At 40.0% G+C, this 19597-nt stretch overlaps 3 protein-coding genes across 28 annotated transcripts in view; 2 read left to right on the forward strand and 1 right to left on the reverse strand.

The window, feature by feature from the left end:
• LOC139970082 (uncharacterized) overlaps positions 1-19597 on the reverse strand; it is an 892672-nt gene that overhangs the window by 616023 nt on the left and 257052 nt on the right. For 3 of the 21 annotated variants that reach the window (XR_011793941.1, XM_071975733.1, XM_071975732.1), the window contains exon 5: positions 345-450. The exons of 15 other annotated variants lie outside the window; for them this stretch is intronic. Coding sequence is in view for 5 of the 6 variants with exons in the window: in XM_071975733.1 (XP_071831834.1) it covers positions 345-450 (106 nt within the window). In the remaining variant the exon portion in view is untranslated. Of the gene's footprint in view, positions 1-344; positions 451-2195; positions 2344-4799; positions 6543-19597 lie in introns of those variants that run through there. 3 more of the 21 variants (XM_071975735.1, XM_071975736.1, XM_071975734.1) reach the window with 3 other exon arrangements.
• The window catches only part of LOC139970035 (NLR family CARD domain-containing protein 4-like), a 545770-nt gene that overhangs the window by 108502 nt on the left and 417671 nt on the right, over positions 1-19597 (forward strand). The gene's annotated exons all lie outside the window — the stretch shown is intronic.
• Positions 1-19597, forward strand: part of LOC139970054 (uncharacterized) — a 116541-nt gene that overhangs the window by 54587 nt on the left and 42357 nt on the right. The window lies entirely within an intron of this gene.

The raw sequence follows: 19597 nt of genomic DNA on the forward strand, positions 1-19597 counted from the left end.
CCTTGGCATCAGAAGTTTATCCTCTTGAAAACTACAATTATGGTACAATTTGTAGAGATGATGCTACAATTAGGGAAGCACTGAACAAAAGAGGTCTCACAGAATCCCTAAGACACAACTTTTAGCAGTGTTCTAACTAGATTGTTCATATTTTAGGTCTTGTTTTGCAGTGATTGGGGGTTGGGGGGGTCCTGGATGATAGACTTTTTGGTGGGGAAATTTCCCTTGAGGGATCATCTGATATGTCATGGAGTAAATATATCCAATAAAAAACTTGCATTCTCATGGAGGAGGGGGATGGGTGGGAGGGGTAAGAATCAGGTGTTGGGCCATACAATCATTACCCTGCTCATGTAAACTGTACACATTTCTTCCAAGAGCTGTAATCCGGATATGAAACTGGTAAATCCCTAAACAGGCTGATCTCAGGACTGAATAATTCCAGTTTACCTGATGATGAGAAAAAACAAAATGCATTTGGTCATCAGTTATAATGTTATTATTTATGTAAATTGACATCACCCGGTCTGCAAGTAGCTTCATTCTACCATGTAACATTGTCAAACACAGAACACAGCTACTATAAACATACAGTATGGTATGCTACTGTAGTTTCAAAGTAAATCACTCAGTTATAATTATAATAACAATGTAAAGAAACTAAAGCAACTAGAATACAAATCTATAGACTGTACAAGATGAGTTCAAGGTCTCATAATACTCTCCACAGTGTATATACAGCTCACTTGGAATATAAAGAAACATTAATTTGAAATTGAGACAAGCATTGAATCTTATATACAAACTTTAAGCAATACCACTAGCAATCCAGTCTGGTTTATATTCAATTGAGAAACACAAGTAATAACAATGTAACCCTGAAAATAGATGGAGCCTGAAGAAAACATGATGACCGTTTCGGTCACATAATTTAGGAACCATTGGTTCACTGTACTGTCTAGAGGTTGATGAATTTGTAGGATTTATGAAATGCTGACATTGTACTATAATTGATTGAGTTAAAGTACATATTTTTCTATCTGCAGACTTTGACATATACTGTTATTTCATAACATGTTGTTCGGTGCAGTCCTGTTGTGAGAGGGTGAGGGTTGGGTGGAGGATACAGTTGTACGTCAGCTAAGTGCCCAGTGAAATATGTGATAAAGAATGATATACTTTTAACTTTGGATAAACAAAGACTTAAAAAAAGTGGATCTGGTGACACAACTGTGCATGGAACTGTGCCTGGCTCTCTATGTTACTGGTTTTGTGTACACCTTACTTGAATAATGCTTCTTTAGCCTCACAAGATGTGATTGTGAATCTTAGAACTGGTGTGCGACAGTTTATCAGGAGTTTGGCTAAAAATAACAACGAAGAAAAGGAGATCTACAAACCCAACAATAATCTTCAGCTGGTATGATAGACATCTTTGAGATGAATATCAAAGGTGGAGTTGATTTGCATTTTTCTGTCCAATTTTATAGTTCAAATCATATTTCCAATATTTAAGCAAATGCTAAAAACAGTAATCTCTACTGTACTACAGTCAATAAATATCATAACAAACATAACACATTAAATTTCAAGATTATATCCATAGTTGTGTGACATATGTGTGACATACCTAAATTAATCAAGGTGTTCTTGTTTTGTTTGATGGAGTGTTCATTACAGCAATACAGACTTAGTTGACTTCTTTATATCTAAAATGGTATTTCAAGTTTTTTTATTTTAATCTGAAGAAAATAAGTATCTAAACAGAAGACATAATTGTAGGTAACCCAAGCTACTTTCATATAAACCAACAAGTTGTCTTCCAGTTTTACCATTCTGGGAGTGTCAGGAGTTCTAGAAGACTTTATTCATATGAGTCTAAAAGGCAAGTTTTATTTCAGTTTGGCAAATGGTAAAATGTACCAGAGGGTGTTGAGGTAGCTATTGTGTCATACTGTAGCAAGGTCATTACAAACATACCAAGTACTGGATTAATCCAGCAAGAATCCGATCGTTTTAATGTCCTTACTAGGGCGTAATCCTGTCAGTTGTATTTTGAGAAGATGAGTTAAAACTTTATATACATTATTTTAGTGAGAGTGAATGGGGATAAAAGAGTATTCCTCGATCTGCGACGCTATCCATAAAATCTACCACACATCTTTGAAACATTATTAATACTGTTCAACACTTACCATTAATGTGATTACCATCACATGGAGGAAATATCAGATGATGAACCATTCATTGTCCTTGTCAGCACAGTATGAACGTGACTTCCATCGACAACTGGTAACTACAGGTAGAATAGGTGATCCCCTAATAGCTCGCTTCATATTTAACCTAATGAAGAGAAAAGAAAGTGATGTGAATGAGATTTGAGTCCTAATTATAGGAGACATTGAGAATGTCAATCAGCAATAGATACGTGAATGTCTCTGGCTAACTACCTTGTATACATGGACAATCACTGAGAAAAAAATACAGAAGGAAAGTACACTTCAGTTTCCAATAACCAGGTATTAAGTGTAAAAACAATTAGCCAGTTAAGCATCAAACTTGAACCGGATTGTCCGTTGTTTAGTGGAAGTGGCATATAAAGGTGTGGTGCAGTGATATAAATGAGCTCCCAAAGGAGAGTCCAACCTCACACAAACCCAACCATGCATGGTTTGGGCCTGACTGAGAAATGTGTGAGATTTCGCACCACTCTTTCGTATTGAGGACAGAATGTCTTTTGAATTTCCACTCATTAGGAGATAATTGTATCTAATTTAGTGTGTCAGCTTTGGTGGATGTGTTTTCATATTATTTTTCTTTATTTAATGGCACCAAGCCTCTGGAGATTGCACTGGCTACATTGACCTAGTTACACCACTCTCCGGGGGGGGGGGGGTCTCGTTCTAGATTTTAGATCACCAAAGGTTTATAAAGTACCCTGTTCAGCTGGTCAATAGCTACAATATGGTTAGTTCTTTCTTTGGCAGATGAAGACACTTGTAGCCTCAAAATTTTGAGTTAAAAAGTTTTGAGATGAAAATGTCAAAATTTTGACTTTTGAGGTCAAAATCTTGAGATAAAAATTCCAAATATTGAGAAAGCAAATTCAAAATTTTGAAATTTGGGGTCACTTATTTTTTTTTCTTAAGCCGCCGTACTAAGTCGGTGATGTTAGATCAGTTTAGAGACCAATTAGATTTCTTAAAACCAACTGCAGTGACTGGCTCAGCAATGTTTAAAAATTAAACAAGCATAAGTGACAATTCTTTATTCACAGAGCACATACTCAGATTAGAAGGAAGTATATCCAATTGTGTTCTCTGTTTATAGTGGCTGGACTAACAAGGGTACTACAAAGCTCTCCAAATCTTCAGTATTTTCACATAGTTTCTGGAATCTGCATTTTGAGCACATGAGGACATGTCAGTAATAGAAATACTTAATCTGATTTTACTCTGTATATCTGAACCCTAGCCGGGTGCTGGGGGCTTCAGAAGAGCTCTGTAACATATCTTCTACTTCATATCCTCTTGTACTAAGTATTAAGCATGTAAAAACATGTTAGAGAGAAAAATTTAATTTCTATGAAGTATAAATCTAAGCCCTGTTGGGAGTCCCTGGGGACTTTAGCTGAGGCATTCTAACTTTTCAGATATTTAATGTTCTCTGATAGTGATTTTGCAGCCCAAGTTGAGCCTATGGGGGAGGGGGGAGGGGGCAAGTGCTCGCCACCCTAATGGATACCAGTGCTTGTATTTGTTTGAATGCCCTCTAAATGTGTTTATTTTAAACAGCCTAACGAAAATATTTAGCTAAAAAGGCCTCCTAGATTGTTGGAAATGACACTTCCCAGGTCTTGTAAACTGCTCTAAAGTTTTCTCAACATCCTTTATTTTGAGATCCCATGTCATGATATGGTCATCAAATAGTTTAGTGAAATAGAAGGGGAAAAAACAGTCTGGTAAGTTACTTTGAAATATCATGACATATCTTTTGTGACTTTGACACCGGCATTGACAAATCTGCAAATTGCGCGTGGAAAATAAGGAAAGATTGACTGGGCTTTCAGGCAAGTAACATGCTGAAATGGACCAAACTATATGTCAAACTGACATCATAGATTGCGTCTGAAATATTATTAGGGTGATAAACTGATTGGCCGGTAGTTCTCAGCGATAGAAACTTTGTTATTTTAGTGGTTTTAAAAGAGCATCAGGGTACGTCCGAGAAGTGAAAACCCGATTGAAAATGTAATGTTAGTATCGAGGCAATGACGCGAGCAATGATGTGAGAAACCTGTATGATGTCAGCATTTTTTACCTTTTAACATAATCTTTGGCATTCCAGTACCTGGAAACCACCTTTCTATAAGGGTATTTAGCTCACTAGCTTGTGTGATCAGTTAATGCGCACTGGTTACATGATCATGATTGGCTGTTTGTATTATTCAGGCGCGTAGCGAGAAATTTGCCAAGGGAGGGGCGAACCTGTAGGCAAATTATCAAAGCCGTAGTCTATTCAGCATTGGAACTATCTAAGCATAGCGCCACCATGAGTTGGTGCGAAGCGTACAAGAAAATTTTGGCCGAAAATGTCTCCCAGATGGCTGTAAATGGCACTTCCCAGGCCTTGCAAGTTGCATCTAAGCATTTTCTCATTCGAAATTACCAGCAATATCATAAAAATGTACAAAAAAATATGCCCAAGGGTGGGGGGGGTCGCCCCTTCGCCACTGTTGCTAGCGGTAGCCAGCAGTTTTGGTGTATAAAGTCACAACAACCAGATTACTTCATTCTTACCATTCCTATGGAACTCTGTGCCTCTAAAAGTGTAGGGTACAGGTACTGAAAGAAGTTTGATAGGGTCATGGGTCCTGATCTCCAGTACAGTCTCCGTCTTCATATTCACTAGAGGGTGTCTTCCTACGGTTGAATTATTACATCATGGAGCCGTTCGAGCCTCAATGACTTCTAAATCAAAAGTGAAACACTAACATGATATTATTCAGATATTTCAGAATACTTCAGAAACAAAAGGATACTCACAACAAAGAAAAACCCATGGTAGCAGTTCCACTTTGATCCAATCATTGATATTTTTAATTTAGTGAATATACAGTAAATTACCGGTACAGTGTTTGGTTTCTGAATCTTTTTGAAAGTTCTTAGGAACTTTTGCATTCAGATAGCAATGTGACACTACAGCAGTCTTTGTGGGCAATCAACTTCACATGCTAGCTGTAAAGACCCCTACACTTTTAGTAAGTAAATTATGTAAAAGTGCATATTTGATTTGTGATATTGAAGCTGAAGATACGTCAATAGGAACTGAGCATTACCAGCAAAAACCCTGGAAATTCTGGATATGTTCCAATAATGGGTTGTCTTGGACCAGTATGGGTGGTGTAAAGCATTGCAGTATTTTGGGTGACACAAACTACAATAACGCTTGCATATGATATTGAATCTCAATCTCTGGAAAACCTTGCGCTTCATTTGACCTTTACCCACTGGCAGGTTAGCACTTAAATCCACAATATCCCAGGAGAGGAAACAACTCCAGAGTACTTTAAGAATAGGTTTTTATGACTTAATTTGGCTAAAACCTTTCAGACAGTTGGATGATCTCGCAAATGCAGAACACTTCTTAAATGAATAATATGATCAAATTATTTGAAGAAGGAAAACCTCCCCTTCAACTTGTAACCAACTATAGCAGGCAAGCATCACCATACTTCAGCTAGTGCTACATTGTGCTGAGTATAGGTCACGCTTTATGCTGGTATTGCATACTATTGAATATTATAACTAAAATCATTAGACTAGGCCTAAATTAGGCTGCACTTAGGTTATATGACTAGAGAAGACCTAAGCCATAACGTTGAACGTTATGATGGCCTGTGAGCCAATCCTTGTACGTGCACAACCTAACGCTATGAAAGGAACTCAACTGATACGTGGGATTTCTTCTTTGACAATTGTAATATATTCCGTCTGTTTCTTTCAGTATCATGTTCACCATCTGGAATATGTTGCAATACCTTCATATTTAAGCCTGTACTGTAGCTTCGGGGAATCATTTCAAACAAACAGGGAAGTACAACCATTCAACCGTTCTCCAAACGCTGTTTACACTGTGGCGTTGGTTTGTTTAGATTTTGAAAATGAGACTTGTTCAAGTCGTTTTCCATGCCTACGAGGGAAATTCCCCTATTTTTCAGATAAATGGTCAATCTTCCATTTGAAATAATAGCAATTTACCACAAAATGGCAAATTCCTTAGATCTAATAAGTGAGGACTTCAACATTATGCTGCAAAATGTCATTTTATCATTTGCACCTTGACATTTGTCTGCTAAAGTTGTGTTCATAGAATAGCATAGTACAGCAGCTTGAAAGTGCCATCAAGACAGCAAGATAAACATGTCTTAGATATTTTTTTCAGCCTGGATAGGCTATTGTTTAACTACAAGCTTGGAAAATGGTCAATACTTTAACATTTCTAAAATCTTTTGAAATGACGAGATGAAAGCATTTGAGAAAATTTCCAAATTATACACTAGGATATGGAATTCGGAGGGGGGGGCGGGCGATGCAGACCCGTCAACTCCCCCAGTTTTACCGGGAGACTCCCGGTTTTTACCCAAATCATCCGGCCTCCCTGTTTCATATTCTATTCTCACGGTTTTTTAATGTTTCATCACTTGCGACATTTCTGAAAATAGCCAACAGTTAGTCCTATGCTTATTCGCGTATTAAGTGTAATCTAAAAATAGATTGATTGTTTACAAACACGTTACGACTGACACAGTGCTGTGCGGGACTCTCAACCAATAGCAGGCTGCTTCGTCAGTTCTCGGACTTCACGCAATGTACGTTGGCCTTGGTAGAGTCCTGAATACAGTACATTAGTACGGCGTGCACTGTGCATATGCCATGGTGCACTCAGTTTAATATATATATATATATATATATATATATACATATATATATATATATATATATATATACACTTAACTTGTATGTATACGTGGCGCGGCGTACCATTTGTGTGCAGTTCGCATTTAGGATATTTGTATACGTCGAAAAACAGTTAAGTTCTATGCCGACGAACACTTTACATGCGTCCTATTCGCAGCTAGGTGAATATTACGTCTTTAACTACGATTTAAGAAACGGCTGTTTCAAACATCTCACAAATTCTTTCGGCGACTATTCATGGAGCACAATAGCATTTCCTGCGTATAAACTCGCACAGGGATTACACGCGGTATCTACGCGGCATTTTGTTTGTCAACGTCTTTATACGATCCTGTAGGCGTCCCCATGTCCAGTTATACGTGAGCGGTACTGTAAACTACACGTTAGGAGTATTTATATCATTTCAGTTGAAAATTACCAACCTCCCTATTTTCCCTTAATCTCCCTATTTTTTGGCCCTGAAAAATGTTATTCTCCCTATTTTGGGGTCAAACAGGTTGACAGGTCTGTGATGTTACATTCAGCTGAGAAGAAGGCCACTGCTACGGGTGTTCACCCGTCCCAGTCCCCCCCCCCCCCTCAGACTTTACCCTAAAATATTTATTGGCAATAATGTTGTATGGAGCCAATTTAAGACCTAACCAACACACCGCCACTTTTTTTTTTTAAATTCTTCTTTCCATTCTAGCCTTTCCATAACAGTGAAGGCCCCACCCAAGTCAATCGTGAGGAATTTGAGATTTACTGCTCCAACCCCCCCCCCCCTCCACCCTTGAAATCATATTTACAATTGGGGGTCGAGAAGGGGTCCCATTGTTTGAGTCCTTCGATTCGTTTCATCTAAAGGCCCAATAGGTAGCCTCTCATCAGTGTATGACAATAACGATATATGCCCTGTTATATGTAAAGTACCGTAGTAGATAGCCTATATATCTGATATTAAGATGTGGTACATGGCTACATGTAGGTAACATGCTATAATGTGTACCTCTTTGTCAGGCATTGTTGTATATAGGAATAATAACTGGTTGGGCAACATGTCCACCCAACGGCTATTTACCAAATAACTGAACGGGCAAGACTGTATTTTCTGATTTCCATGCAATTGAACAATAGTGATTTTAACATCTGTTAGTTCAGTTTTCAAACTTTACACTAGTATTCTTTAGCACAACCTTAAGTTTAGACGACATTTATAGTCTAAATACGCCTCAAAATTGTTTCTGCCGGAGGCCCCCCCCCCCCTCCACAACACCCTACATGGAATTGCATTCAACGACTCAACAGCAACACCATCATAACTTTCGCCACGTATAGTCTGGCCATAAAGGTTCATTCCCCTTCCTAAATTGATCGGGAGAATTTTGGAATGTGAACCCACGTTACTGGGTACTAAACCATACAGGAGAGTTGATCCGTTTTCAGGATTGGAGAGGCAAACTTACCGCTTATGGACTTAATCAGAAATATACACAAATTAGCCACAAGATGTACCCCCTCCTTTATGTTCTACACCCTTCCCCATATCTTTGTAGACATGTGACAAATCACTTGATTGGCGTAGGAAGGGAGCAAAAAAAATGAATGGTTGCGGGAGGTGGTCGGGAGGCATCCCAATTAAACAAACCAGGGGCGTATCCAGGGGGCGCAACAGGCGCGCCCCCTATTGGTCGTCACCCAAAAAAAAAAAAAGTTTAGCCAAAAAAAAAAAAAATTGATGACGACCTTTATGTGAGATGTCGGTGATCGCTCAACACCCCCCCCCCCCTCCCGTATGCTTTATTTTTTGTTTGCCAAAAAAGGTTCTGGCGAACTTCGGCGGCATAATAGTTTTGGAAACATAGATGGTAATTGTGTTTGTATTATCGCGTAGCACAGGGCGTGTATAAGGCCTCTGGGCTGCCTGAGGGAAGCCCATAATAGCTCCGTGCATAACACGTGAGGTTACTGTATATCGAGGCAAAAATTTTGACCTGTCCATTCACGAAATTTATTTCTGCTGACCTTTTATGCCTCAAATTTTTTGTGTACAATTTTTCTTGACCTCGATTTTCAAATTACTAATCATACTTTGCTAACACGATAAGACGTTATTATAGTATTATAGTATTTAATTTTTAGGCAACGACCGCTCGCGTCAAAACCTCTTTTTTTTTTGCAAACAACACTGAACACAAGATTTTAAATATCTTGCAGATAAAAGCATTCATTATGCCTATGTTATAAATATTTAAGTCATACTTAAACAATTTTTGTACATTTTTTCCAGATAATAGTTAAATACGTTAAATTATTTTTTGATAATTGACATTAAAAGAATACCTATAATGTCACAGATTTTTTTTATCAGGATTTGGCTAAACCTAAACTGCAGCGGTTTATTACTCAATGCCCCCATCTTTGTAGGGAAAGAAATCAGTCAGTCACTTTTATGCACGATGCGCTGGTGAGTGGTTCCGTTCCGGTTCGAAGTTTCAACATCTACAGTCGCAAGCATCCACGAAGGATGACATTTCTTAACCCAATGGAAGAGAAGTAATTATCTCTGCATCGATTTCAGTCAAATTTAGCAGTAATGCAACCACTGTACAGTCAGACCATTTTGCTGTTGTTGCCAAACTTCATGTTGTAAATCATTGATAAACTAAAGTAAAATTCATAAATTTCTTAAAGGCTTTGATGGTGAAACTTGGCAATCACCAGATTTCCCAGTCGGGCACAAGTTTTACAAACACTAAGTGACATGCCAGCCATACTAAATTGTGCATTTTGTGTCCATTTTTACTGGAAATGTTGCTTATTATTAAGGTCGAAAAAAAGGATCACATATGGCACCATTTTGCATTTCAGCCCTTCTTCGAAAGCAAAAATTGTCCACCCCTCCCCTTAGACCCATCCCCCAGGACGGGGATCATTCATGCCTGACGCCCTCTAGTGGAAAATCCTGGATACGCCCCTGCAAACAATACACATTTCGTCATTACTGTGACCCACATCAATACTGAACATTTTCCAAATTTCCATATCAAAATGTTGGCTACTTTATCCGGACAATTTTGAATATTTTTGGGAATTTCAACTATTTCTCCAAATTGAAACCCTTTTCTTGAATATCAAGTTTGTCTTAAAATTGCCTTCTTTAATTTAACCTGAAATTCTCAACACTAGACTACTTTATCTAAAAATTAAACTTAAGTTCTTCGATTTATTTCGACCTCTTCTTTAATTCCCTTCGTGTAAAATGTCGATTTCTTTTTTTGTTTTGAATTTTCGCCTTTTTACTAGAAATTCTTATATCAAAATGTCGATATAAATTTCAATTATTTTATCTCAAAAAATAAACTTTTCTTGATGAGGATGGTACTAAGTGAAGGGAAGAAGAAAAGGGGGGGGGGGGGGGAGGGTCCACATGAATTGACTATGAACATTATTGGTGAAATGTCGCCATAGTATTTAGATTTGAGCAATTACGAGGTAAGTGAAAAGACAAAACATCGTTTGATAGCCTAACACTCTCTTTGCTGCAAAGATTTAGCTGAATAATCCAGCACTGACATGGAATGTAATTCATTAAAAAAGAGGTTTGGTCGGGAGGGGATAAAACATGTACTCCTTCACAAGGGGCGTAGCGAGGAATTTGCCATTAAGCGGAGCTCCACTATAAGTCGGCGCGAAGCGTAGAAGGAAATTTTGGCCGAAAATGCCTCCCAGATCGCTGGAAATGGCACTTCCCGGGCCTTGTTAGTTGCATCTAAGCATTTTTTATTTTGCAATTTTACTAGCGACATCATAAAAAAATACAAACAATATTCTCAAGGGGAGGGCGGTCGTTCCCCCCCCTCTCCTTGGCTACGCGCCTGCCTTTAAATCATTTGAAACAGACGGTATTCAATTTGTGTTTATTGTTCGTTTATGCATCCACTAGCAGATATTAGGGTGGGGGAATGTGTACATATGCTTTTGGCCCAAATTGTAACCGTTGGTTGTGGGGGGGGGGCTAACACCCCACCCCTAGGGGAAATGTCAATGATAGTTTGATCTACTTGATAGAGGTTGTGTTGTATTATTCACTTCCTCGACACCTTCGTTACTATCCAATTGACGTCAGTTTTTAAACTGTCTGTTTCCACCAGGCATGCATTACGTTACGTACATTTATTTCTATTGGCGCAAAAATGTCTGTCATAAATCTCAAATATCACCCGCGAAAAGCTAGGAAACACCTGTCTATGAATATCGGTGACTCATGCTATTGAATTACCTGTTCACATATAGGTGTATATCACTAGTGACAATGAATGGTTTAGTGTTATAATAGTGGAGTTGCAGACGTACCATATTCGTGGGGGTTGTTTGTTACCATTGACTTGTAGAGTGGTTATTAAGATGAATTATTTAATGGAGAGGAACCGCTGTTAATAGTTAAAACAGCAATTATTGATCAGTGAGATAATTTGACGGTAAGATATAGAGGCATAGGCTAGGATGTGTACAAAGGCCAGGTCAAACTTAGTTAGGTATGCAATAGGCTATAAGTAATAAAGTTAGGTTATGTTAGAAATCTCAAACATCACCCAGCGAAAATCTAGAATTACTACTTTTAGCAAGAGCTGGACATGCTTAGCAAATCTGAGTCATAAATAATGAAGATCTTAGCCTAGTTGTCGACTGATTATCAAAAAAGTCAAGTTTAAGCATATCTTAACTATAAAGGAATTGAATAGAACACAATCGAGACACTGAGTTTTCTTTAGGGATCTTAACTTAAGCAAGGAATAAGACTAGCGATTAACATTGAAGGTGAGCTGATGCTAAACCTTTTCTACGAAAACAATTACTTCATTCTAGCTAACAAAAAGTATCCATAGACAAACTGTAGAAACTTTGTTATCTCTTCAAAAATCTTAAATCACAGAAAATGATTCAACTCAATTTTAATCGTACATAACATTGTCTTTTACTGCTATAGCCTAGGCCTTCATACAAGTAAATCTATGACATTCCAAAATGATTATTATAATCACCAAGCTTACTAAATCTTTTAGGTCGGACATTTGAGCCAATTATGTGAGAAACCTGCAGTTTTTTACCGAGCAGGCTGACTGAAATAATGTTAGCCTTTTTAATAGCCTAACTTATTATTAGTTAAATGTTATATACTGAATATGACCTAGAGCTTTGAGTTTGAGCCTCTATAAAACAGTTTTCCAATTAAGTTTAATAATAATAAATGAAATAAATAGTTATTAAAATGAAACCGTTCGTCCATGTTTTTCCAGAAGCAACTAGATCGTGGTGTTGCACTCACAGCTGGTTTTGTCTTAATTTTGCCCACTTAGTTATAAAACCCGTACATCATTTCAAAGCCAATAGACTTATGGCCACATGAAATTAAAAAGTAAAATGGTTTTGAAATTAAAATTGCGCCACTTAATTTACTCAGTAGCAGACGTAAACCAGAGTCATACCTCTAGTATTAAAAGGGCGCCAGCCTCTCATTAAACTCATTAACTGATTTATCTCTCGTGTTTGTTAATCTACATTTGTCCGCTAACTGTTCACACCCGCTGAACTCCATAATAACAGAAGATAGTGTGATGCCGTTGGTCATCGTATATGTCGCCCTCTATTTGTCGTAGGCTACATTACGTAATAATTAGAGGTCACGTGATGTCTGCTCACCAGCTCAGCTGAAGCAGACCTCAAGAATTGTGACCAGTCTTCGCTCCCGATCTGAATCGTTCGGTTCGGTAGTAGCCCTGGCTCCGACCATTGTGGTCGTACTTGTATCTGTCTTGTATTCGTCTTTTATACACTTTTGTACGTATCGTTATAGGACTCTACTTCGGTATTGAGACCTCGTTTGTGACCATTATCGTTAAGTGCATGTTTTTCTACCTATTATTGAGGGCTTCGTGCCGATGTATTGTTTGTACCGTGGCTGGTTATAGTAATAGATTGCGAAATCTACACAGCGCTTGTTCTTTACTCGTTTATCTATGTGTTATATCTTTTGCATGTAATAGCGAGATTTAAGGCTCGTCGTTTACTAACATACAACCATCCAAGCCGCATTTGTTTCCATACCACCACCAGTCCTCAGCAGGGAATATTTGGACGCCCCAGAATCTTAGACTGAGTTAGCGTTACATTGGTGGCAAGCGATCGGATTCTGTTTTCTGTTGAGCATGAATGATTTAATTAGCTTTGATTCGGACACCTGTGTGTCAAGGCAGGAACTGGTTTCCTGTAGGGAACAGAGTGTTGCACCCTGTTCGGGCTCACAGTTTGAAAACAGAGTTCGCGAAGAACCCACACTTAGTGAGATTCAGAATGGGAATGTTTTGTGTAATCAGGATTGGATGGTGGTAGATGAGTGCGTCCCCAGTGACGGCGGCTTGGATGGCAGTACGCTACCACGTGAGTATTTTTCAAATTCTCGTAATCATTACTTAAATGGGCCTAAGCGTTATAGCGAAGCAAGCTTCGGGGCTGCTAGGTCTCCGTCTGCGACGGGTGACATAAGTATGAGGGTTTCTCGTGATTTTGAGGAGAGAGAAAGAAACCTGCAGCCCCGGCATGTGGACGATGGTGTGAGTGAGAGGAGGGCAAATTTGCCTCCTACTGAATGCCCTCGTAATTTTATTTCAAATAGTGTAGTTAAACTTGATCTGGGAAATGGTTTCAGTAGAACTGTGTCTAATAGGGAGAATGCACCGTTGATCAATTTTGGTGATGGTTTATCGTATAGAGAAAGGGACACGTCAAGTCCCGCCCATATGGGGGTCAGGCATTCGCAGTCAGGGACTGCAGGGTACAATTTATATCAGTCTAGGGCTGATCATATGCCATTAGGGGGCGTACCTGGACGAGGTTCCAGGGAAATTGACACAAGAAATGCGACCCAATATGGGGTGGAGGACTTGCAGCCAAGGGCTGCGCGTTACGAAATTCGTCAGTCTGGGACTGACAGTATGCCACGGGGTGGTGTAACTGGCCCGGGGCCAAGTGGAATTTCGAGGGGTGATTCCCTCTCTAGGATCCGTTACCCTAGTGAGGATACAGTGTATAGAGATAAATATTTGATCAGTGGTGCAGGTAATTCTAGGTCAGTTCTAGAGGGGTTAGATAGAGCAGACGATAGGAAACGTTATCCTAGTGTAGGCGAATGGTGTAAATGTAATAATTATAGTTACGAATTGGACCACCGTCCCTCCGTAAGTCGCCATGGAGCTGGCCATTATGTGAATAGGGAGGCTGGTAGAAGTTATAGGAGAATTGAAGATGATCAACTGAATGATAGGCAAGTTATCAACAACTCGGATAGAAATGTGCAGTTGGGGGAATATTCCCCGCCCGTTACATACCATTCTAATGATTTGCCTGTACCTCCCTCAGATTCCCGTATATACCCAAAGAGAACGGAAGTACGCCCCGTAGCATTTGACGGGAGTAGTGAATGGAATGATTACATTGTACAGTTTGAATTGATAGCAGAAATGAATAGATGGGATCCCCTTTCTAAAGGAATGCATCTTGCCACTTCCTTAAGAGGTGAGGCGCTGTCAGTATTAGGCGACCTTGATACCTCGATGCGTCGTAATTACGATTCGCTTGTTGCCGCCCTGTCCAAACGTTTTGGGTCACAAAATCAAACGGAATTATTCCGTGCTCAGTTAAAGAATAAACAAAGAAAGAAAGGTGAAAACCTTCCAGAATTAGCGCAGTCAGTCCGGAGATTGGTTAAATTAGCCTACCCTGAAGCTAAGTATGATTTACAAGAGACCTTGGCAAAAGATCATTTTATTGATGCGCTGGCTGATACTGACATGCGATGGGGAATTTATCAGTCTCGCCCAAAATGTTTGGACAGCGCAGTAAAAACAGCAATTGAATTTGAAACATTTCAACATGCTGAAAATCAGAGAAATAGTAGAAGGTTACTTAGATCTGTGTCAGGCCCCCCTGATACTGACCAGAAACTGGCGAAAGAGGTACAGAGTAATTTAGATCAAGTTGTAGAGAAAATGGTAGCTAAAATCCAGGAATGTTTTAAATCGTTAGAGAAGAGTCACGGGAATTTGGAAAAGCCTCGTAAGAGAGAGAGTAGGAAAATGACCAGGGACAACAAGTGTTACAACTGCAAAGAAGTTGGGCATTTTGCTCGTGATTGTCCAAAACCAAAAGTATCTGATAACAATGGGACAAGTCATAACTCGGGAAACTAGTAAAAGCCGGTTCAGCGGGCCATGAGTCGGCTAGTGGTTCCAAAAGGCCCTTTGTTACGTCACTTAGTGAAAAGAATAATAGAGATGGATTGTACGCAAGAATACAAATCCATGGTAGGACTTTAGATAGCTTGATTGATACGGGTGCAAATATTTGTGTGGTGAAACGTAGTATGTATCAGGAAATTGTTCAGAGTGCACGGCCAAAGTTAGAGAGAACTGGAGAGGACTTGGTTATGGCCGATGATCGAAGTATACCGTTGTTCGGTTGTGGTAATTTTTCATTGAAGATGGGAGATTTTTCGGCCAGCCACCCGGTGTGGGTTGCAGACATATCTTCTGATTTCATATTAGGGTGTGATTTCCTCTCAAAATACAAGTGCCAAATAGATCTAGGCCTTGGTCAGATAAAAATTGGGAATATTGTGGTTCAATGTTTCGGCAACGAGAGATTGAATGCCCCTAGTAACGTAGTGAATAGAATCACGGTAGCTGAGACAGTCTGCATAAGTCCAGGCCAGGAAATTGTAGTACCAGGTAAACTTGCCAATAAATTAGACGGAACAGAGTTTATTGTAGAGCCTTGTGAAAGTTTTGTAAAGAAACACTCGATTATGGTAGCTAAAGCTGTGGTTAATCCCCAGAGTCACGTGGTACCAATACGCATGATTAATGTAGATTCAGTGCCGGTCACGGTGTATGAAGGAGTTACGGCGGCCACGTGTGAGCCTGTAGAGGAAGTTTTATCGGTACAAAACACGGAGGGTGACACTTCCACTGAGGGTGGGGGAGTCACTGACTTACCACAGCACATTTTAGGGCTGTACAACTCTTTGGAAGGATCACTTGATGAAAATCAAAAAGCTTCAGTTAGGAGGCTTCTTCTGAAGCATGAGAGTATTTTTGCAAAATGTAAGGAGGATTTAGGAAGGACTGATATTGTGAAACACAAAATTCCAACTAAAGAGGTGGCCCCTATTAAACAACATGCTAGAAGACTGCCTCTGAATAAAAGAGAGGATGCGGCTAACGAGGTTTCAGATATGTTAAAGCGGGGGGTGATTGAACCTTCATCTAGCCCATGGGCGTCTCCAGTTGTATTAGTTAAAAAGAAAGATGGATCAACTCGTTTTTGTGTAGATTATCGTAGGCTTAACGATATTACCACTAAAGATAGCTACCCGATCCCTAGAATCGATGACTCCTTAGATAGTCTTAATGGCTGCACATGGTTTACGACCCTCGACCTAGCGAGTGGCTACTGGCAGGTCGAAATGGACGAGTCTGATAGGGAAAAGACCGCTTTTATCACCCACAGTGGTCTATATCAATTTTGTGTCATGCCGTTCGGGCTTTGCAATGCACCAGCCACCTTTGAAAGATTGATGGAGAAAATTTTATCTGGTTTGCAGTGGCAAACATGTTTAGTCTATCTAGACGATGTAATTATTTTTGGAAAGAATTTCGAGGAACACATTGCTGCCATAGATGATGTTTTTACGAGGTTCAAATTAGCGGGACTGAAACTGTCGCCTAAGAAATGTTTTCTTTTCAAACAAAAAGTGGAGTTTCTTGGACACGTAGTTAGCAAGGACGGAGTTTCGACTGATCCGTCAAAGGTGGCTGTTGTTAAAAATTGGCCAAGGCCAAATTGTGTTCGTGACGTGAGAGGATTTGTAGGTTTATGTTCTTATTACAGGAAGTTTGTTAAAAACTTCACTCTTATTGCACGTCCTTTACATCGTTTGACAGAAAAGGGAAAAAGATTTCTGTGGAATGAGGAATGCGAAGAAGCATTTAACGCCTTGAAGGTAGCCCTAACCTCTACTCCTATATTAGCCTTCCCCACCCCCAGTGACAAGTATATTCTTGACACAGATGCAAGCAATGAAAGCTTGGGTAGTGTTCTCTCTCAAATCCAGGGAGGAGAAGAAAGAGTAATCGCATATTTTAGTAAATCGTTTAGTAAGGCTGAACGAAGGTATTGCGTAACAAGAAAAGAGTTGTACGCTATAGTAGCATCAATTAAACACTTTCACCATTATCTGTACGGTGCTGAATTTCTTGTGCGAACTGACCATGGTGCTTTGAGGTGGTTACTTAATTTTAAACAACCCGAGGGGCAGATTGCGCGATGGCTTGAAATGCTGGGCACTTATAACTACGAAATTCAGCACCGTCCAGGAAGTAAACACGGGAATGCAGATGCGCTTTCCCGACGCCCGTGCGTAGATTGTAGGTATTGCCTCCGTTTAGAGGAAACGGAATTAAGTACAGTAGAAGATCTTGGGGGAAATCTTACTGGACAACAACTCAGTGAAAGTGAGGGTACCCTTGACACCCACGTATGTACGGTTGTAACCCGTAGTAAAACTAAACAGGGTGGGAGTCAAACTGATAGGCTGGGCGAAATTAGGACAGATGCTGAGAAGGGGATGGACCCCGCTACATCAGTAGAAAGTCCAACTCAAAGTGGAAAAGATAATGGGCAGGTTGTGCCAGAGATAGTTGCTCCCAGGCTAGAGCTAGATGGTGCTTGGGTGGACCAGTGGTCTGTAGAAGACATTAGGAAGGCGCAGCAGGGTGATAACGACATCAGTCGAATCATAGACTGGATGGTTATTTCCAAAGAAAAGCCGCAGTGGTCGCTGATTTCAGCTGAGAACAAGACTTTCAAAACTTACTGGGGTATGTGGAAGGTCTTGTGTCTCAGAAACGGTATTCTTTATCGAAAATGGGAATCTGAGTCGGGGAATGAGATCTCCTTGAAATTAGTGGTGGCTAGAAGCATGCGTAATGAGGTAATGTCTTTGTTACATAGTAATGCCACAGCTGGTCACCTAGGTGTTAAGAAAACTATGAGGAGAGTCCAATCTAGATTTTACTGGGCTGGATATCATAAGGATATAGAGAGATGGTGTCGGCAATGTGAAAAATGCTCTTCAAGGAAGGGTCCAATTAAATCTCATAGAGCACGTATGCAAAAGTACGTGGTAGGAGCCCCCATGGAAAGAGTGGCCATGGATATATTGGGACCCTTACCAGTTACCGACACGGGAAATAGATATATTTTGTGTGTAGCGGACTACTTTACTAAGTGGACCGAGGCTTATGCGATCCCAAACCAGGAGGCAGTTACTGTGGCCAGAGTCTTTGTAGAACAGTTTGTGTTGAGGTTCGGTGTTCCCCTACAGTTGCATACTGACCAGGGCCGAAATTTCGAGTCAAATTTGTTTAAAGAATTAGCACAGCTCCTTGGTATTGATAAAACTCGTACCACAGCCTTTCACCCCCAATCTGATGGCATGGTGGAGCGTTTTAACAGAACCTTAGAGGCAATGTTATCGGCCGTTGTTTCGGAAAACCAACGTGATTGGGATGAATGGTTGCCCCATGTTACCATGGCGTACCGCTCCTCTGTTCACGAGACCACGGGAGAGACACCCAGTGTAATGATGTTAGGAAGGGAGATGAATCTCCCAGTTGATCTCCTAGTACCCCCTCCCCATGTTGAAATTAGTTCAAGTATTAGCTATGTAAGTAAATTGGAAGAAAAACTTAGGACAGTTCATGAAATGGCTAAAATCGAAACAAATGCCTCAGTTGAAAGGCAGAAGAAGTCCTATGATAGGCTTAGCAATGCCAAAAATTATAACGTCGGTGATAAAGTTTGGCTGTATAACCCCAGTAAAAAAAAAGGACTGTCTCCTAAGTTGCAAAGATATTGGGAAGGCCCATATTTAATAGTTAATAAGTTATCCGATGTAACTTATCGTATAAAACAGTCGGAACGATCGAGGCCGAAGGTCGTTCACCACGATCGTCTTAAATTGTGCTTAGCATCTGGAGAGAGTGTTGAGACCAACAGAGTTGGTGAGGCCTCGTGGTTACGTAAGCGTTACGTAAGCAACGAGTAGAGTTATATTTAGTTTTGACCCGGGACTGGTAAACGTTCGCTCTATTAGTGGGTGAAGCCCTGATTCTCCACTGACGCTCACTCTGCTCCCAGAACCGGTGTTGTCAGAACATAGGCTACATAATTTCATTTTTACTGCTTTATTGTTTTTATTGGAAAGATAGAGCAATGTCCGCAAACCTTCCATTCGGGCGTGGTATTGGTAGACCACAAGTAGATTGTTTTTCGTGCGGGCGATTATTTTTTTCATGGAAGCAGCTTCGCAGTCATCACACAAACTGTGAATTTAGGGGTAGGCGAGGTAGGCGTTTTGGTTTAAGGAGGCCAGGACCGGTAGCTCCTATTGTGCCACGATCAACTGGACCACAGATTGCCAATTCAAAGTCGAGTCCTGCTGTGACACCGAATAACAATGAGTGGCTAAATGATATTTCTTTGGCTTTTGGCACCGAGGATCTACCCCCGTCACCCTT

This window comes from Apostichopus japonicus, chromosome 7, assembly GCF_037975245.1.
Source record: "Apostichopus japonicus isolate 1M-3 chromosome 7, ASM3797524v1, whole genome shotgun sequence".
NCBI classification, from domain to species: Eukaryota; Metazoa; Echinodermata; class Holothuroidea; order Aspidochirotida; family Stichopodidae; genus Apostichopus; species Apostichopus japonicus.